The 21164-nt window shown below is 44.6% G+C and overlaps 1 protein-coding gene across 1 annotated transcript in view; it reads right to left on the bottom strand.

Annotated features, from left to right (window-relative positions):
- The window catches only part of CB5LP (cytochrome B5-like protein), a 62239-nt gene that overhangs the window by 27166 nt on the left and 13909 nt on the right, over positions 1–21164 (bottom strand). Inside the window, exon 4 of the mRNA XM_086772454.1 lies at positions 9544–9635. Coding sequence (XP_086628580.1) covers positions 9544–9635 — 92 coding nt within the window. The remainder of the gene's footprint in view (positions 1–9543; positions 9636–21164) is intronic.

The raw sequence follows: 21164 nt of genomic DNA on the forward strand, positions 1-21164 counted from the left end.
TCCGGTAGAGAGTCCCACCTAGAGGCATCATACACACTGGCCTACTGTTCTGCTAACTAGCAGTATACGTCCCATATCTGCCGGAAAGACCTTACACCAGGAAATGCGTATAAATCCTCCTGTGGGGTACCTTCTTGATTCTCGCGAGTAAGAGACGATTGGTGGCTTCGTACAATGTGAACGACACTCTCCAGCGTCTTACTCCTCAATCATGAAACAGACAACCTCTACACCTTGGACTAACCCCATCGTCTCCTATAGAATCTAATTTCTCAATTTTTTCCCATTTTTATAAGCTTTTTCAAACAAAATTGGAGTTTTTTTTGGAAAGCACCCATTTATTTGGATCCATCCTACCACCCGCGTATCCAATTTCTACTTCACCCAGATCCATAGGCACATCCTTGTCATGTGCATGAATATGCCATGGACATTCTCAGAGATTATCCAGAAGAGGCAACCAGAAAAAGACCATTAGAGCTAGGGATTTGGAGCACAAGATACAGAAGTGGACAGTGTGGACTTGGAGCAAGGCCTAGAGGGCATGAAGAGGATGTCCTGTCAGTGCATTAGAAGAAAAGGAGGCTGTCGGTTGCTCACAGAGGTGATTGGCTGAACCAGAGGACAGGGCGGGCTGCAGGCGCATCATACCAAGGGAAGAGGTCCAGTTGGGCTGCGTTGAAGAGCATTTAATGTATTTTTGACTGGCCGACCAGCAGTCGGCCAGTATACCAAGTGTCCAAGAACCATATAAATAGCAAAGTGTGCTCATTGTTTTATTCATTCAACTCATTTAGGAGTTGGGTCCTTAGGGTCCCAGTTAGGGACAGATTTTGGTGATGTTCACCTTTTCCAAGGAGGCAGCCAAGTGCTGTAGATTAGGAGTACCTTTTGTGTACCATATTAATATACTGAATTTCCAGCATATCTCTCTCTCTCTACTCTCTCTGCATGTCTGCGTTTTGCATCAGATTGTTTCCAGGAGTGTTTAGGGCTGAAAGAATCCTAGACCCCATCCAATCCCCTGGGTCTAGCCTGCCCCTACCACTAGGCCTATCATCTATGGAGCTAACATGAACTCACACCCCCAAGATTGATATTTCCTAATTCATTACTCACACACCCAACTGAAGCAATGAAAAACAATTCACATACACACTCCACGCCATACAAGTCTTTTGACAGCTAACATTGCACTTAAAACGTTTATATATTAAAAGTACTGAAAAACATACATTCTAAGAATCATTTTGAGAACTCTTGAGTATCATTCAACTAGCAAATAAAAATAATATCACATGTATCCAAAAATATCTTCTTGTAAAACACCTCCTCGAACCAGGAAGATATGCACCACTGAGCCCGAGCATTCCAACTTGTGCAACCGTCCAGCGACGAGCCCACAAACCTTGCATCCCAGATCGGCAGGAGCCGCTTCTAGTGGCCATATCCTTCCCAAGGCATGAGCACTCCAAGTTGCATTCGCACCAGTCTTGTGACTAGTGCGTAGATCCAACCCACACCTGCTTCGCATAGTACACTTTGGAAGCGCCTCTATCCTCACACCCAAACCCGCCAAGATGGGTCAAGATCTCTGACAACTGTCTTCGAGATAGGACTCACCACTCGCATGACATCCGCCCGGCATCACATCAACTTGTGAGGTACTTTTCCAATAACACTAAGTATTTCAACAACAGTATCCAAACAAATATCAAACACGATCAAGCAACCATGCATCACACATGCATCGCAAAACGGGATAAACCATTGCAAGTCCCGATGAGACAGTCTCGGTCCTCCATCGAATCTCCGAATGCGCTTCCTGATCAAATCAAACGCTGTAAAAGCCTTTAAATAATATTTTCACATCTTTCGAGTCTATTTTTCCTTAAGTCTAAAGGTCAACTTAGTCGATCCTTTGATTTCTCAATTTCCAAACTTATCCTTTAGTTGGACCAATATTTAGACTAAAAGCACTTTCCTTTGAGGTCAAAGCTTTATAAAATATGACAACACAATTTCACTCATCCTTTTTGGGATCAGAACTAAACTTCAAGTTGTACACCTAGCCTTGTATCAAGGTTTTGGTCATAGCACAATTCTTTGATGATAGTTTCCAATGTCTTAGGTAAAATCTTACTACTTTTAAGTAGTTTTTTCAAGGTAAGTCACCATCAAGATTCCTTCTTCTCTAAGGTCTTTCTAATTTAAACTCTAGTTCTACCTTGATTTGATTTAGTTAAGGTACTATTCTATGTTTAGACCTTCCCTGGCCTTAGTTCATTGGGCCTCTAGTTGGTGATATCTGATTACTTCTCTCTAGCTTTTTCACTCTCTAGATTAATGCTACTTCTTTCTAGGATTTCATTGGAGCCTTTCCTTTCATTAGTATTTTTTTAAATTTAGACCCTTGATGACACGTCTACCCTTAATTTCTTTTATAATCCCGGCCTCTATGGAGAGAAACCCCACTAGCAGTGGCATTCTCTCCCTACAATTGACTAGACTTTCCAAAGTACACCCAAATCCGCCAAGATGGGTCAAGATCTCGAACAACTGTCTTCGAGATAGGACTCACCACTCGCATGACATCCGTCCGGCATCACATCAACTTGTGAGGTACTTTTACAAGCTCCACTAAGTATTTCAACAGTATCCAAACAAATATCAAACATGATCAAGAAACCATGCATCACACATGCATCGCAAAACGGGATAAACCATCGCAAGTCCCGATGAGACAGTCTTGGTCCTCCATCGAATCTCCGAACGCGCTTCCTGCTCAAATCAAACGCGGTAAAAGCCTTCGAATAATATTTTCACGTCTTTCGAGTCTATTTTGCCTTAAGTCTAAAGTTCGATCCTTTGATTTCTCAATTTCCAAACTTATCCTTTATTTAGACCAATATTTAGACTAAAAGCACTTTCCTTCGAGGTCAAAGCTTTATAAAATATGACAACACAGTTTCACTCATCCTTTTTGGGATCAGAACTAAACTTCAAGTTGTACACCTAGCCTTGTATCAAGGTTTTGGTCATAGCACAATTCTTTGATGATAGTTTCCAATGTCTCAGGTAAAATCTTACTACTTTAAGTAGTTTTTTCAAGGTAAGTCACCATCAAGATTCCTTCTTCTCTAAGGTCTTTCTTAATTTAAACTCTAGTTCTACCTTGATTTGATTTAGTTAAGGTACTATTCTATGTTTAGACCTTCCCTGGCCTTAGTTTATTGGGCCTCCAGTTGATGATATCTGATTACTTCTCTCTAGCTTTTTCCTTATCACTCTCTAAATTAATGCTACTTCTTTCCAAGATTTCATTGGAGCCTTTCCTTTCATTAGTATTTTTTTAAATTTAGACCCTTGATGACACTTCTACCCTTAGTTTCTATTATAATCCCGGCCTCTATGGAGAGAAACCCCACTAGCAGTGGCATTCTCTCCCTACAATTGACTCTCTCTCCCTAGACTTTCCCTAGAGCTAGAGTCATATTTATTGGAGAGTATGTGAATTTGACCCATTATTTTACCGGTACTTCTTAAGGGTTTCAAAAAGGAAGACCTACTTCTTAACTTATAAGGTATCCATGACCATCTTTAAGAATAAATATAATACACTATTAGCACACATGTAAATGTACACTTCATTTAAATCACTTCATTGTCCTTAAACACTAGGTAAAGACTTATCATGTATATTTTTCGGACCTAATTTATTTCCTTCTCGTTCAAAACTAGGTTTCCTAGGCAATTCTTAAGACATAAACTACAACTATGTGCATAATTTTCACACATAAGTGTGCACATAAAAAGCTCTATTTTTAATGCTAATTTAATTTCACATCCACCGAGATAGGTCAAGGTGGAGGAGGTGAGGGGGGAGTGGAGGAGGAACCATATGCTCTTGATCTTGAGAAGGCGCCTACTACTGGGAAATCAGATCCTCCTTGGGGAAGGGGGGTGGGGAGTTTGGATCTAGAAAATCAGAAAGGCTGGTATCAAACCACTCTGTGGGACCAGTCTCAACCTAACGCTAAGTCCTCCCTCTTGGGGAGAAGGGGGGGGTGCAAGTGGGGCCTCCACTCCAGATGCATATCCCGAAATAAATGCTCAAAACGGTTCTCTCGCATAACCATTTCCGCCTGGATCCCATCGTACTCTCGCCTAGCAGCAACATTCTACTCTAGCAAGGCATCGACGTTGTCTTCGCCCAGCCCGTTCGCCACCTACCCCCATTCTCGCCCTCGGGGGTAGGGTAATGGGGCTATGTGTGGCCGGAGGGGAGAGGTGGCGTTGGGGCGCTCGGTCCACTCTCTCCACTCTGTATGGAAGAAGGGGGCACGACCGGCCTGTGAAGCTTGTGTAGACTCCCAACGAGGGCAAGCTTTGGTGAGGTGGCCAATTTGATGGAAAATGAAGCACAGGCCCCAAGAAGGCTTAGTACTCCACCCACTTAAGGATGAGGTCCCCTCGGAGGCATCGAAGGAAGATGACGTGGGGTACTATCTCCGATGGCAAAATGCTGGTGCAAAGTGAAAAGATCCCAGCCACATGCGCCAACATTGAGGCGGATGTCACCACGGATTCCAACACTTTCCCTATCGTTCTCCCAATGACAAGGAGAAGTGGAAGATAGGGCCTAGAAAACAGACTATGATCGGAAATCCGGATACTCCAACAAAAGGGTCGGAGGCAGGATCAAAATTGTGCTACTAGCATGCAAAAAACGCATGGGCTATGCGCAACGCAACAAGGCTTAGCTGAAGCACGCGATCCAAAGCTATTGGGGTGTCGAACTCCACCTGGTAGTAGCCACCCAAGGGTATGGATATAGCCTTGGTCATGGAAAGGATGGGGTTTGGCAATAAAATGAAGAACGTCATTTACTAGCTTTATGAGGATGGCCAAGCACAGTGCATCATCGAGAATGGTCTATCTATGCCGTAGAAGATGGGTCGTTCTGTTAGACAAGGCTGTCCACTTAGTGCTCTTCTTTATGCCATTGCAACGCACCCAATGCTATTATACATAGATAAGCTGGTAGAGAATGGCACCTTACATGGCATCACCATACCTAGAGGAAGAGACTTTGTCAGTCATGCGTATGCTGATGACGACTCCTTCCCCAAAAACATGCCAACAGACTTCAAAATAACATGGATGCCTTGCATCTATATGGATTGGCTGTTGGCCTTTTTGTGAATTTTCAGAAATCCAAGCTCTTGCCCGTGAACTACTGTGACTGGCATAGTATTCTATGGCCAAGACAGATTATCCCACCCACAGAAATTGTAAGACACTTGGGATATCCTATTGGTTGGCATGTTTCCCTTAAGCAAGAAAGGCAATGGGTGCTCCAGAAACTCAGACAGAAACTCAACTACTGGAAGCTATCTACGTGGCCCTTACATGTGCATTTGAGAATTGTACAATCCATTCTCATTGCGTATGTTCAGTTTCACTTGCCATTATTGCCTTGGACAAAATCAGATTTGGATGTGTTTTATGTCAAAGGCCTTAGATTGTCTTTGGTGCACAAGTACGGATCGAAAACCTCTCCGTCTTCTCAAAAAGGAATTGGTTTGCACTCCATAGATGCATGGTGGAAACATACTTGATATTCATCTACATCTCATTGCTCGAAAAAGCACCCTTATATTGGAATTTCTAAGTCAACGACAACCTTGGGCCATCATGCTTTCTCACTTGGTGACACTCATGCAAACCAAAGCTTTTGGGCATTGGTCTATTTCTTACAAAGAGAGTTTTTGGAAAGTTTAGAAGACGAATCCCAAGTTGCCCATATGTCATCGGGTTGATTCAGGGTTGGCAAGTTATTCTGGAATACCTACATTGGAATGGCCGGCAACAATCAATCGGCAATTCCTTGCACCTCGAAAACATTCATTGGAGCAGGGTGTTTCAAGAGCCTCTGGCCGCTTTAGAGCCTCGCATAATCTTATTTCCTTCATGCACATGGATTGCACAGCATAGATGATGTGGTTGATATGCATGGCATGCTAATTTCCTTCCCAAAAGTAAGGCAAAGACTTGGATTGGGTATGCACCATAGGCAGACTTGGAATACACTGGTGGAATTGCTTGCCCCATTACAGCCTGTGCCTCCTCTTGAAAGCCAAGAGAGACTAGATGATTGGTCATTTGTTCTAAGGAGGCCTCAACTCTTCCCTTTTTCTATGCCTTTGCTTTCTGCTGCGAAAGCATATCACTTGTTCTTTGCGCGCGCCCCCACCCCCAATGGATTCAGTAACATGGCATCTAAACAAGCCTCAAAGGTGGTGGCATGATGTGCTCTCACGTATTTGGAAAAGTAATCTCTCTCTTAAGCAAAAGGTCTTTCTATGGAGATGTGTGGTGGGAGCATTGCTGGTTGGGGTTTTCTTAGCCCGTAGGCGCATTGCATCACCGGATTGTAGAAGATGCTCTCGAACACAGGAAACAGTCCCCCACATGCTATGGTTTTGCCCCTCTGCTCGTCAGTTCCTCAACAATCTCTCGACACATTTACGCATTAGATTTCCAGGTCGAAGATTCAGTTGAGACTTCTGGCTGTTTTCCACAGTTTCACCACCATTACCAGATTATACACCCTCTCTTACTTGGATGAGATTTTGGGCTGTGGACCATCTACATGGCCCGAAATCATCTTATCTTTCATACTACTGATTTCTCTTGCTTCACTTCAAGGGATCTCTTCTTCTGTCTCTTCAAGATTGCCATGGTCTTGGAGAGCTTCCTTACAATCAGTTAGAGGTGTTTTATCACTATTTCTGAGTAGTGCGTGTCTTGTAGTGAGACACATTCCTTTGTACATTTAATTAATAAACAGAACATTGCTTTCACAAAAAAAAAAAAGTTAGCACCAGTGGTGTGCAGTTTGAAGGCCATCATTGTTGTTGTTGTTGTTGCTAGAGGCCTTCTCGGGCACTACTCCCCATTTGCTTCGAGGGAGGGTTTGTTGGTAATCAAAGCTTCATATGTAAGAAACAACCCTTAGTATGTTTGAACCACCTCGTGTGTGTGTGTGTGTGTGTGTGTGTGAACAGCCTCCAAGGCTAGATATTATGTGTTTGAGTGCAGTAAGCAGTGATGTCATAGAATATGCCATGTGTCACTATTCTAGGGTGTGTGAGTGAGTCAAAAGATAAGGCTTATGCCTATAAAAGCATTGAACTAGGTGAACATTTCAATCAATAAAATGCATAATTGAGAGCCTTATCATCTTTCTCTCTCTCATCTACAATGCACACTCTTGCACAATGGGTGTCTTCCATCCACCCTAGCTTCTTCAATACAACCAGAAATGCTGCAGCAGCCCGCCATCTCCGCCCAGCCAACACGCAACATCAGCCCGTACATCCAGCCCACCTAAGCTCCCTACGCCCCCTCCTGCCTGCACATCCTGCAGCCACCGCTGCCGCCTCTACTATGGCAGTGCCCTCCGCCACCTATACAAAGACTGAAACTCCCGCCAAATTTTTGGGATTTTTGTTTTCTCTTCCGCCGCCCTCCCGTTATATTTTAGGGTTTCTCAAAAAAAAATCAAATCTAGATTAAGGAGAATCGGGGCTTCTTCAAACATCGTCATCAGATTTTTGGGGCTTTCAGGCCAATATCAAACAATTGGACCATCACCGGTGCCAATCAAATGGGGCTTTTCGTAAAATCGAGCTCCAATGCCTTCAATTCCGACATCTGACTAGTATTTTCTATCCCTACACTTGAAATTTCAATACATTTGCAGCTTTACAGCCACCACTGAGCCACTTCAGTTCAGAAAGCAAGGGGTATAGACTCTACCATCCGGCCACAATGCAGATTTTGCTCAGTGTAGAGATGTGGTTTTCATCAATTCAGCCCATGCTTTCATGCAAAAAACAGCAAGTTGTATGCTCACAGGATCTCTTCCCTTGTATAATTTGGAACACCACATGTGGAGCCTTCTGGTGTTCAACGGGGTGCTAAAATTTAGCCCCTAACAGCTGCAAATCAGCCCTCTTTGGCTGAGATTCAGCCCGATTTACAGCCCACAGAGCCCATAGATGAGGCTATTGTGGGGGATGCAGTGGATGAAGAACAAACAGCCATTTAGGAGTCCAGAGACGGGTGCCTAGATGCTGTTGGATACATTACGTGACAACAGATTGGCAGCTTGGGATGGCCAAGTCATTTTCTTCAGGAGTTTTCAGCACACCTTCCCTCAGTCTCGGGCCAGTGTATTTCTCTCGAAGATAGCTTCACAGTCGCCTAGAGCTTATGCACAGTTCTGCCCAACGTTTGGTCGCTTTGTCCTTGCGTTTGGCAGTCAGTCAGTCAGTTTGTCCGCTCAGTCTTGTGGACACAATTCAGCTTGTATATAGTTCTCCAGAAGAAGAAATAAAGCAAATAATCCTGCTTGCCAACGGCGCGGGGGAGGGTTGAGTGGGTAATTCGGGACCCCATCTGGTGTCGTCTCTACTACATCTATTTTCAGATTCATGTATGTTGTTTTAAAGGATTGCTAAAGACTCACTAAACTCAAGTTTAAAGAAAGGCTTCATTGTTTCACACGGTCCTAGCTCGGTGCATGCTACATTGGTATCAGAGCTTGGGACGTTATTCAACCAAAGCTAAGATCGGGAAAAACCACTCGCCCCTCCACAATGGCATCAAGCTCCGAAGACATCACTAAAGAAGAACCATTCAAAGAAACGCTTCCGCAAAAATAAGACGAAAACACCCAGAAGCTAAGAAGCAAATACGGCAACTCTAGATTCAACTCGACAGAGTGTAGATGAAAAAAAAATTGGCAGAATTACAGGCAACCTTGGCCCAGCAGGAGACACCACAGCTTTTGGCAGGTTTTTCCTTGACATGGAAGCTGCCCATGGACTCAAATCATCTACAACAGGAAGATGGCCAGCTGGCCCTCTTCTAGCAGTCTTACCTGTTTCTCGCATGGCAGAGGCTCTAGTACATGCATCCCTAACTTTGGCAACCCACACCCAGCCAAGATCCACACATAAGCATAACCGTGAAGCTATCCAGGTACCAATGCACATATTGGGCTAAAAAGTTGTCCAACCTTTGAGCGCTTGGCTTGGGCTCTTTTGGCCATCTGCGTGGGCTAGTCAGCAGCCCCAAAACCTGCCCAGAGCTGATTAGCATGTGCACATGGCAGCCTAAAAACTGCTGCACGTGATGCCTTCCCCTCTCATTTTCTATAAGATGCACATTTGTGCTGTAAATTGTACTGCATGCACAGCCCAAAATGGTTAAAACGTCTTGTTTGAAGATGCATGAAACATTTTATAAACACTTGAAACCTGGACAGTCCAAAAGGAATCGTTTAGACCTCCATTATTGCTATACCATCTGCCTTAACATTTTCTCATCTAGATACTAAGAAACACACCGTATAATGCAGTTTCTTTTCACCAAAAAAGAAGTAAGATTCCTTCAATCATTGATTGGATTTCACTATGATAAATGTTCCTCTGCTCATACTAGACTGGCACATAAGCGTAGGTATTGGCATACCCATAAAACCCCTCTGTGGAATCACCTCCTGCATGGTTCAAGATTGCATACCCTCCAGGATGCTCCTCCACATAAGGAGTGACATTGTAAACCTGAAAAGAAAATGTTATTTTGAGCTCTCTCTCTCTCTCTCTCTCTCTCTCTCTCTCTCTCTCTCTCTCTCGTGTTTCTATGTTCTTAGTATTCCATGGACAGTTTTGTATCACCCTAGTGAGATAGCTATGTTTATGTTTTGTTTTTGTTTTATTTTCCATTCCATGATGAGATATGCCATGGACATTATTGTATCACTTTGGTCTCATAGACCCATTGGGTCTTTAGTAGACGCTTAGTCTCTCTCTTTTTTTTCTTTTTTCTTTCTTCCGTGGAAATGTGTATGTATTATCTACAGCTGTCTACAAGAGCCACATGGCTGCCATCTCAAAGTCCAAAGTCACATGCAAGAAAGAACGGAGGCTAAGCAGCCCCTGCCGTCAAGAATCTAGAACTTAGAAAGGAGTAGCCTGTAATGCTCGAATCCATGGGTCAGCTTTAAGCTGATCAATCACATGTCCCTTGATCATGGAAGAAATCTGCCAGAGCAAAAGACCCCGAATGCGGCCAAGGTGACCACGAATGCCCGTCGCAGCATCAAAAAAGAAAGCATTCCTAGTCAACCATATATGTCATGCCCCAATCCATCGCAAGAAGTCAAAAATCACATCATGCTCTGGCTCGAGCAGTCCACTTGGGGCCTGACCGAAGACCCACATAGGTGCCATCACCTCGGCATGCAGAACAAAATACCAGATCCGAGACAGATAATCCCAGACACATCTAGCCACCGTGCAGTGAATGAAGAGGTGACTAGATGTCTCCACACAGGTGGTGCAGAAGAAGTAATATCCCCTCGCGATTTTCCTTTTTTTCAAGTGGCTTCCCACCGGCAGCCCACCGATTACCATTCTCCATAGAAACACCTTCCTTGGAATGGCAGCTTAGAGTGCCATCCCCTATCCAGGACTGTCCTCTATCAAGTCTTGGATTTCCTCTTATGCCATTCCTTGTTAACTTTACCGGTGACCCATGTTTTACCTTCCACCATCCTATGATAGACATCATTCGTTGTGACAAGCATGAGATCACCAGGCTTCGCGAACATCCAAAGAGACGTATATATCTAGAGGCAGGATATCTCCCATGGGAGCCAAAGTATCCTGTATGGTGGACCACAAGCCTCTGTAATTCCTCGGCACCCCCAAGTACTCTCTCTCTCTCTTTTTTTTTTTTTTTTTCCCCGTGAAATGGTGTTTTATATTATATGTAAAAATGTACATCAACCACATGGCTCACACAGAACCTATGGCCCCAAAAAAAACCCCCACAAAAGATCCTCTAAAGGATCATGACCATGCAAACCTGTACACTAATAAGAAAGCCTCCTAGCCAAATAAGCATCCCAGATAAAAGCATCAAAGACGAGCCAGCCGAGCCGCCGTATACGTAGAATGTGTCCATGTATTCCAGACAAGGAATCAAAGATGAACCCATTCCGTGTAGTCCAAATATGCCAAAGTCCTGTCCATCTAAGGAATGGAATATCACAAGGTGACTGTCCGAAGTAATGACTTGAGGACAAATCCCAAATATCCACTGATGAGCCGAAACAGTAGACCTCTCTACTGCCTCCCAAACGCGAGAAACAAAAGACCAAATCTGACGGGCCACTGGACAACTCATGAACAGATGCATAACTGTTTCAGTGCATGTCATGCAGAAGAAGCAAGAGGCCAATGTAATTTTACGACGACTGAGCTGATCCCGTGTAGGTAACCCACCCACCAACGTCCTCCAAATGAAAACCTTACCTTGGTAAGGGAGTTTAGACTGCCAACCACGCATAAGAGTTTTCTGCCACCATGATTTAGACTTGTGCAATCCCCACACCTTATTGGCGGCTGAAACCCAATCTTTCTCTGATACGAGCTTATGGTAGACCTGCTTAGCTGAGAGTGATATCAAGTCACCAGATTTACATAGTGCCCAATCAAACCAAGGCTGATCAGTAGATGGCCGAGGCAATGGAGTAAAAGGCTCAACTGCATGCATGATGTCAACCCATAGTGGCTAAAATGTCCAAGGAACCATGAAGTGCTGCCGAATACGACGAAACGAATATGGCCTGTCACGACCAGGTATCACAGCATCTCGGATTCTAACCAAGCCTAACCTGACCATGTGGTTGAGTCATATGTGTGAAGCATCTCGGTCTGGCCAAACAATAACACGCGACTCCACAAATGTTTCGAATTGCAAAGAGTTCAAAAGTAGTCTTTCATGACCAGGATCCCACCGAGCCAATAAGAGAACTTCATGCCAAGAAAGGAGAATATGCGATAAAATGTGAGATGAGCGAATACGGACAGGATGAGCCACATTCACAATGTCCCACCATGAAGCCTTCACACGTGTCCGTCCATGTGACAATCCCTCCAACTCAATCAAGTCACGAGCCATGAATACCCAAGGCTGCTACTGCAAACACATATCCTGAAAAAGCGCCCACCTTCGCGCCACCATATGCAGGCGGACATCCAGTAAAGCAGCCCCACCCATTCTTTTGGGCGTCGTAATGTGATTCCAAGCTATCCATGTTTGACCCATAATATTTCCTTGCCTCTTCCACAGCATAAACTGAATGGGAGCAACCAAATAAGAGATTTGTGCGTCCAAGGTAGCAAAGGCAAAAAATAGGAAATCATGCTAAGCATAATAACCTGAGCTACCTTAACCCTCACGTGCATAGGCCACCCTTGAGCTTTCCAATACACAAATTTATCCGAGATCCGAGCAGAAATCCAAGCAAGAAGCGCTTGGGGGCCACATCCACACCCACCGGATACCCAAGATGACGAACAATGTCTCCTGTATGCACCACACGGCCTTGCCACCCTAATGCCTCAAGATCAAATTCCGTGCATACAATGAGGGCTGATTTTGTTGAATTTATTTTCAGCCCAAAAGCCAATGCAAAATTATTCCAAGCCTCCATTGCTCGATCTATATTGGCTTTTTCGGCCCTGAGAAACATAAAAGTGTCATCCGCAAGGCCTTGAGCAACCAATTGCGTGCCATGAGGGAGATGCAAACCAACCACTTCACCATGCGATGCCATAGCATCTAGGCGAGATAACATAGGATGAGTGGCAATGGCAAAGAAAAGAGGGCTAAGAGGACAGCCCTGCCGCCGGAGAGAACGGGTGAGAGAAATACCATCCGAAAGTCCTCCATTAAGCATAATCCGCGTGATAGAGCCAGAGCCAAGTAAATGCACCAAATTAGCCATTTTGGGACCAAAGCCCATGGCTGTCATTAACTGAGAAAGGAAAGACCAGCTGACATGATCAAAAGCTTTTTCAAGATCCAGCTGCACCATCACAATCTCTTGCTTCTTTGCCTTGGCATAATCCACTCCAATTTGAACATTAAGAATATTATGCAAAATATTCCTGCCATGCACGAATCCATATTGATATGGATAAATAAGAGTAGGAAACACCTTCTGCAAGCGATTGGCCCAAATCTTTGTAAAGATTTTATACATAATACCCATAAGTGAGATCGGGCGCCATTGAGCCAAAGAAGTAGGCGAAGGGACTTTGGGCAACAAACGAAGTATGCCAAACTTCCAAGATCAGCATATTTTCGCAAAAACTCATTTGTCAAACCATCCCAACCAGGGCTCTTTCCCATGGGAAGTTTGGAGAGAACAGCTTCCACTTCCCCTTGAGTAACAAGAGCATCAAGCTGAACCGCCACATCAGGGTCAACTTGATATCGTACTTCAGCAAACAATGACTCCCTTGCAGCCAGGACAACCGACGAGACATCCTCTCGAGGGGCAAGCAAATCTTCATAAAAGCTGATGCAATGCTGAATAACCTCAGAAGGTTGAGTAACAAGGTTGCCTTGGGCATCCATCACCCTAACAATATTCTCACGCATATGTTTTTGATGCAACTTATCATAGAAGCGATGAGATTGACAGTTGGCATCCCGCAAAGCATCAAGACGTGCAAGTAGTTTAAAGCGACCATATTGTGCTCTTCCTGCACCCTAAATAGCTCCTTTTTCAGCCATTCTATGGCATCCACAACTTCAGCATCCATAGAGTCAGTAAACATGAACGCCTGCAAGCCCTTTAAAAGCGACTCAAGAAGAGCGACATGCTGTTTTTGTATAGAGGCATTAGCAAGACCATAATGCTGCGCTAATTTCCGAGTGTTGGTAAGGAACATTGGCCAAGCATGATAATCAGCCCCCATGGACACTCTTGTGGAGAAATGTCGTATCAACTGACGCATATAAACATCAAAAACTTCATGCTCCAAAAAAGTGTGATTTAAGCGTAAAGGCAAGCGTCCCAACAAGCCTTTATATGCATCCACAAGATGATAGACCGTTTCAAACACAAGCGGCCAATGATCCGAGAAAACCTGTTGCTGATCAACCATCATAGTAAGAACCTCTGGCAAAAAGAGATCTTGATGTAAAATATACATCCTATCCAATCTAGCATAAGTGCCCCGAAACTGTTGTGAGGCATAAGTGTAACCCCTTTCATCTGGATGTAACCAAGACCACATGTCTTGTTTTAGCGACCTTGCTGCAAAAGCTTCCCACGCCATTCTCTCCGGGCCATCCATTACAGAATGAGGCGACGTGTCTTGCTCCCTGGAGACACACATATTAAAGTCTCCCATCACAAAGCCAGGACGAGAGATTGAAAGAGCACACAAGTCATTCCACAGCAAATGGCGTGCACAAGCATTATTTGGAGCATACACCCCTAACAACCATAAAGGCGTATCATCCCAAACAATCTGTATCACTAGAAATCTTCCATGAACATCTTGAATCACAAGAGAAGACTGAAACTGCGAACGAACAGCAAACGTAACACCTGACTGCGAAGCAGGATGTCCGCTGTAGAAAACATGAAACCCCTTATATACATAGGCTTTGCCAGCCAACTTATGCTGCTTATATTCAACTGCACACAAAACATCCCAACCATGACAAAAAATTGTACGCCAAAGCCTGAACTGCTTTTGGCACGAAGAAATACCCTTTACATTCCATTGTACAATTTTCATAAGCCTTCCCAGAAAAGGAATCAACAAGGCTGTGTACTAGGCCCAGGACAATCTGCCAAATCACGAACCTTTTGAAGCATTGCATTTTTAGACATGGTATTTGTGATCTCAGACTGCCCTTGGAGTTCCCGAGCACGTGCCGAAGGGTAATGACCATCCCATGGCAAGATGACCTCAGCGTTCTACTCTATCCACCCCAAGAGCCCCTGTACCCTGAGAAAGTTGGCCTCCCGGCCTCTCAATCCTAGTCTGTTGCTGGGCACCTGAATCCAAAGGGCGACGAGCATATGTATGTAAGGGCCCCTGATGAGTACGCAAAGACCGCCGCCAAACAACATCTGAGAAATCCAGGGCAACAAATCGTGTCTTTTTACCACGTACTTCCACCCATAGCTGCTCAACCTCATTCTGAACATCCACATGTACATCCATGTGCTGGGCATCATGTAAAGGAGCATCATGCTCATCTTCCACGGGCAACTGCCCATCAACGATATCCTTGGTAGCAACAACTTGTTCTTTCTTAGGCTCTCTCTCTCTCTCTCTCTCTCTCTCTCTCTCTCTCAGACTACATCAGAGGGAGATCACAGAGATACAGGCTCGACATCAGCGCCATATCCAGGAGCGGCTAGCTCACTTACACTCACACCCGGAGATCATGCTCCGAGGTATTTTTGCCTTGCCATTGCCTATGTATCACATATTACACCCCCATTATGGTACTGGTTGGAGCTAGACAGATCTGCATTGCATTCTTGTATACCCTGCGCATATAGGTTGCATACTGAGCCTCTAGCAGTAGTGCTCCATCCATCACACCCCCCCACTAGCTCACTACTTTCATAGTTTATTTAATGTTCATTTTGTCCTACAATGACCATTTTCTGAGGCTTACAGAGGATGGATTCATACAAAGGCGAAGGTACCTAGATGTTTCATGTCACATGCCATGAGGATAGCACTTGGTCAGCTCAAGGTCTTATCCCATAGGCTCAAGATTGAGATTGGCAGACCAACACGGATCCCTAGACAGAGCATATTGTAGATTGTGCCATGGAGGAGTATTGTCTAAGGAGCATTATATTTGTCACTGCTTGGTGCATTATGAGATCGGGGGGAGATTCCACTGCCTATCCAAAGAGGGATTTGGGCCATTATCTCGGGTTATGGAGCATCCAGATCAATGGTCTTGGACTCTTCCTATTGGAGATCCGTCAATTGGCAATCACAGGATGATCAACCATGGAGCAATGGAGGATGAAATCTCTTCATGGTTGTGGAGTGAAAGGAAGAGAGAAGAGAAAGCTTGAGCGCACAAAAGAGAGAAAATTGGGCACAACACTAGGTGATTGATTGTATTATGAATGAAATGATGTGAACCACCAAGTACAATACCCTTTTAACTAAGAGGTTGTTCACACTTATTCACACCAAGTTGTTAGCACATTCATCCCCAGATTCTGCTCTTTTATGGTGCCCATTTGGTCCCTTTTGTATGGCCCTTGCTTGTGGGTTGGCCACCCCTTTTTCTAGTATTTTTCTGGGATTTTTCCCAGCTTTTCTGGCATTTTCGAGTCAGCCTGTCCAGTAGCTCCAGTCGGCCTGTTTTGCAGCTCCAGTCGGCCAGCTTACCTCTACTATAAATAGTGGGTGCTGGCCTCTCATTGTTCATTCAGTCTTGTACATATTTTGCTCCCTCACTTATGAGACTTGTAGTGTCTCTTGCTTGGGACAGTTTTGCTTCAGTATATTCAGCATAGTTTGCTCCATATCTCTCTCTCTCTTGCACTCCCTATTCAGCACACTCTAGTGCCCCTTTGCTTCCGCTCTGTGCACTCTTTCACAAGTTGGCTATAGACATAATGCCCATATCCCCAATGTCACATGATATTTTGGTGTATTTCTAACACCCTCCCTCAACAAAATATCCATGGCTACTATGATGTCAATGCTAGTTCTAATTACCATTGACAATGCTGTTTACGATGACCATCCAAGTGCCCATAGGTCTTATTCATGGTGGTTTACAACGTTGTGAGGCTGAGAAATCAAACCAAAAAAACATGTATATGTGTAGTATTTCGGTGTTTTTGTTCCAAGCAATGATAGTTGGTTGTATCTAGAGTAGGTGTTATGGCATGTTTCCTTTGTCACTATGTTGGGGGTGTTTTAGGTTTTGTAAAATTACATTTTGTATCCATTGTCTACTTGCATGAGTATAGCATTGTCTACTTGCATGAGTGGTATGTGTGTTTGAGCTCAAGGCATGATAACCGTTTTTTGAGGAGATTCCTTATGTGGCTTTATATTCAATACAAGGTCTTGGCAGCTGAAGTAGATAGAGCTTTGGGTTATATGGTATGATCCTAGTTGTGGGGGGCTTAAGATCATTAAAAAATTTTAAGCCTTAGATAAAGCTTGAAGATCCGATGGCCAACGTGGAAGACCAGAATGGCATGGCATGAAAGGCTAGACTAACATGAGCAAGTGAACATAGTCGCCTAGAGAGGTCTCGACTATTGGAAAGCAACAAGAAGGTATCAAATAAGAAGCTACATCACAAATCGTCCCCATATTACCCTCAGGCCAATGGGGCCATGGGCATGCTGAATCTTCAAATAAGCAGATAATTCGCATTCTGACTAAAGTGGTCAGTCTTCATCAGATAGATTGGGACGTGAAGCTCCCAACCGCACTCTGGGCTTACCGCACAGCGTTTAAAGTCGCAACTGGGTTGACACCATTCAAACTTGCTTTTGGCATGGAGGCCATCACACCTATCGAATTTGTGGTTCCCAATTTGCACCTTGCGGTTACGGACAGATTGCTGCCAGAGGATTCATTGGCATACAGACTGGATGTCATCTCAGGAATTAGATGAAGAGAGGATGAAAAGCTTTTATTGGGCACAGGAAATTCAAAGTCGCAGAAAGGGGCAAGTGGATCAGCATTTGAAGAAGAAACTTTTCCAAAGAGGACAATTGGTGCTAGTGTTTTCTTCGCGCATGTTCAAGAAACCCGCAAAACTGAAAGTGCGGTGAACCAGGCCGTTTTGGGTACATGCTTCTTGCGGTCCCACCTCTTATTTCCTCGCAAATCTTTATAGGAAAGTCCTTTCTTCTCCGGTCAATGGGTTTCGGATGCATCATTATTTTACGGCGGTTCCTCTTCAATGCCCTTTTTCGGTTTCTGAGAAGAATACATTTTCTCTCATGATGGTTTCAGTCATTCAAAATCAAGGGCGGATTTCGTCATTTTATTTTTCTTGGCTTTTTCCACGTGTCATACAGTCATGCATCAATAAGCGTTCGGCGTTTTGCATGCAACAACTCCCTCTTTTGTGGGAAGGCATTCTATCTTCCCTCTCATTTTTCCGCCTGCCTTCTGTTTTTCCTTTTTGCGCTCCTTTCTTCTGAAGCTGCCATGACAGCCTCTCTTGCGCAGTTCTTGCCTGTAACGCTGATCGTTCAGGTGGAGCGGCCTGCTATTGATGCTTGGCTCACAGATAAGCGCATCCGCATTTATTCCAATTTTCATTGGGAGCGTGTGCAGGTACACCCACAGACATTGCCCTTGTTAAGGCAATTAGCTGTCGGAGATGTGGTGGACACACAGAATGCCGCGGTGGTGCTCACCGTGGAATTTAGTCAACAGAAGCTGCACTTGCCCGTAGATGGAGCTATTGCTGCTAGCAAAACAGTGGCGGTTCTTGCAGCAGAGATGGAGTCAGAATTTGGTCCCAAAATCAGTGGGGAATATAAACTCTCTGGCTGCACAGATTTGGCAGCGAAGGAATGTTACATATGGTTTTTAGAAGCTATTTGGCTCCAGGAAAAAACTTACACAATGTCAATGAAAGTGAAACAGTTGATCAAAACCTCTAAGTTCGGATCTGTTTCGTGGGCTCGCATTTTAAAAGACAGAATTAGATTTAAGGCTCAGAGGGTGTGTTCGCAGATGCAGAAAGAGCAAGAAGTGCACTCTAAGGTGGGGCAGATACTGCAGATTTTGTTCCCTTTGTTCGCCAATTTTATGGTTTCTCTTCGGCCTGCCTGCCATTTTTCGGCACCATTCTCTACAAGTGCTTCAGTGTGACTGTTATTGTTTCTGATGGAGTGCCGGTTGCAAGTAGCAGTTCTAGAGGCCAAAAGCGCTCTCATGCAGAAGTGGCCAGTGATGCTGAAAGAGTTGATGGCACTGTTTCTGTAAGTGTCACTGCGGTTGTGCCAGTGGCTACTCCTATGCGCCCTACGGTCGCAATGTCACCGCAGGGGGTTTCTGCTATGCACAGGTGGCGCCAACAGATTCAGGATCGGTCACTGGTAAGCACGGCACCGGTAGTTGTGCCGAGTCCTACTCTTCCACCAGTACTGATGCCTGCAGGGATTGAGCAGTTTTCAGCGCTTGCGGTTTCAGCCTCTGGGGTGGGGACCGCAGTCTTAACTGATGCGGTAGTTACCACGGTTCTCCCTTTTCCTTGGGAAACCCCGCAGTATGAGGTTCAGCCAGCACACCTGGATAGTGTTGTGCGGTTGCTCCAGCGCACCGCAAATTTTTGTAGAAATGTTCCTCAAGCTAATGCCCAAACTACTCAAATAACTGCTCTTGAAGCACAGATGGTGCAGCTTCAGTCTCAAAATGATATTTTGTTGCATGAAGCTAATAGGATTCCAGGACTTCAAAATAGAATTTCTGCTCTTGAGCAGCGGTTGCATGTAGCTGAGAGCAGTGAGGAGGCAACAAGGGAAAATCATGAGGTATTTTGCAGAGCTGTCAATAAAGAACTTGCTAGACACCGCACTAATGATCTTATTGGATTGAAGCTGATTCATTTCTTAGCCGGCATTATGAGCGCCATGTGCCTTTTGCTAAGCTTCAAGCCCCTCTTGCTGCAAGGGTAATTCTGAGGGAATCTACACCTGAAGAAAGAAGGGCCGGCAGGCATGATTATGTGCAGCAATGGATCCCTCGCACGCACTGGCCTGTGACACGGCCAGTAGTGACAGAAAGATACACGGATATGGTTCGGAAAATTGATGAATTGCATAGAGCCAGAGTTCCACAATCTACGGGAGAGCAAACTGTGGTTGCTGCAGAGGATGCAGCTGTTTCCGGTTTTGCAAGTGAACAGATTGAAAATTTGGATTCGGATGATGAAGCTTAAAGAGGGATGCAGATGTGGCTAGATATATAAGGCACTTGACTTCTATCAAGGGATGCTTGGACATTGTGGGTTCGCACAATCCACCGTGCGTGCCAAATGTTGCAGCATTAACCGCACACCGCAACCGCATTCTTGTAACCGCATTGGGTAAATTGTAATGCACAATAGTCAGTTAGGGATTCCAAGGGATGTCATAGGAAGATATGTCTGTTCGGATCACAAGATACTATTCCTATATATGGATGTAATTGTATGCACGAATCAATCAATCAAATCTGCTGTGATGTTCTGTGCAAATTTTTCCATACTTGTCTTAAATCTGTCATGCTGTTATCTTAATCTTTATCACTTTGTAAGATAAGTATGCTGTGTATGAAGGTAACCAATCCCGTAATCGCTTATTGTCTGCGCAAGAAGTAAATGCGAATACACCAAACATCCTTGACCCAGAGCAGCACGACCCTCCAGGAGGTTCTTTGATGCGATAACATGCTTCCATCATAGAGGGCTATGTGATCAGATCCGTATTAGCTGAGGAGGGCATCATTGTTAGTTGATCATGGCTAGTTTCTCCCGTACATGGTCACATGCTGATATCACATTTGTATACACAAGTGATAGTCATTTTTTCTTTTCTCTCATTTACTTTTTCCATGGCTCAGTATATCCATGGTATAATTATGTTCGTTCTCTCTCTCTAGCGATGATGGCACCACACTATGCACAAAAATGGTAGTTACAAATACCCCCTTGGTCCATGCATGGTGAGTGGGGATGGACGTAAGGAGGGAACAATCCCTCATACTGTGATTCCCAGACCAAGCATCACGGGTCATGTTTCAAAAGGGTGGCTCTCCGAGACACCAAGATCTATCTAGGAGACGATCTTACACCCTTGTAGGTGGAGCATCACAAGACGGGGATGGCCCAGGTGATGGAAGCTAGGAAAGAAGGTAAGTGGGCAGTCAACGTGATGGCAGTGCCTCACATGATGGCACGAGGTCTATGAGACCATGGACGCATTGAGGATGGCACTATCAAACTGCAACGGCAGAACTCTATGGTCAGACACAGGAGGCTTCACAGACTTATACACATAGAGATATCCTCTTTTACATGGAAACCCATCAAAGCCCTGAGAGAGGGCTATCCGAGGTGGCAGGTTATACATGGGAATCAGCCTTCAGAGGACAGACACACACCACTGGAGAGGTGCATGGTTCAAGAGGAGTGGCATGCTTGTTTCGGCCTCATCTGAAACAAATGCTCAATGGTCAGACGGGATGAGGAGGCCCGCTTTATGTGGATGCAGCTAGCCAAAC

Source organism: Cibotium barometz, chromosome 32 (genome assembly GCF_041138505.1).
Source record: "Cibotium barometz isolate CiBa-2024 chromosome 32, ASM4113850v1, whole genome shotgun sequence".
NCBI lineage: Eukaryota > Viridiplantae > Streptophyta > Polypodiopsida > Cyatheales > Cibotiaceae > Cibotium > Cibotium barometz.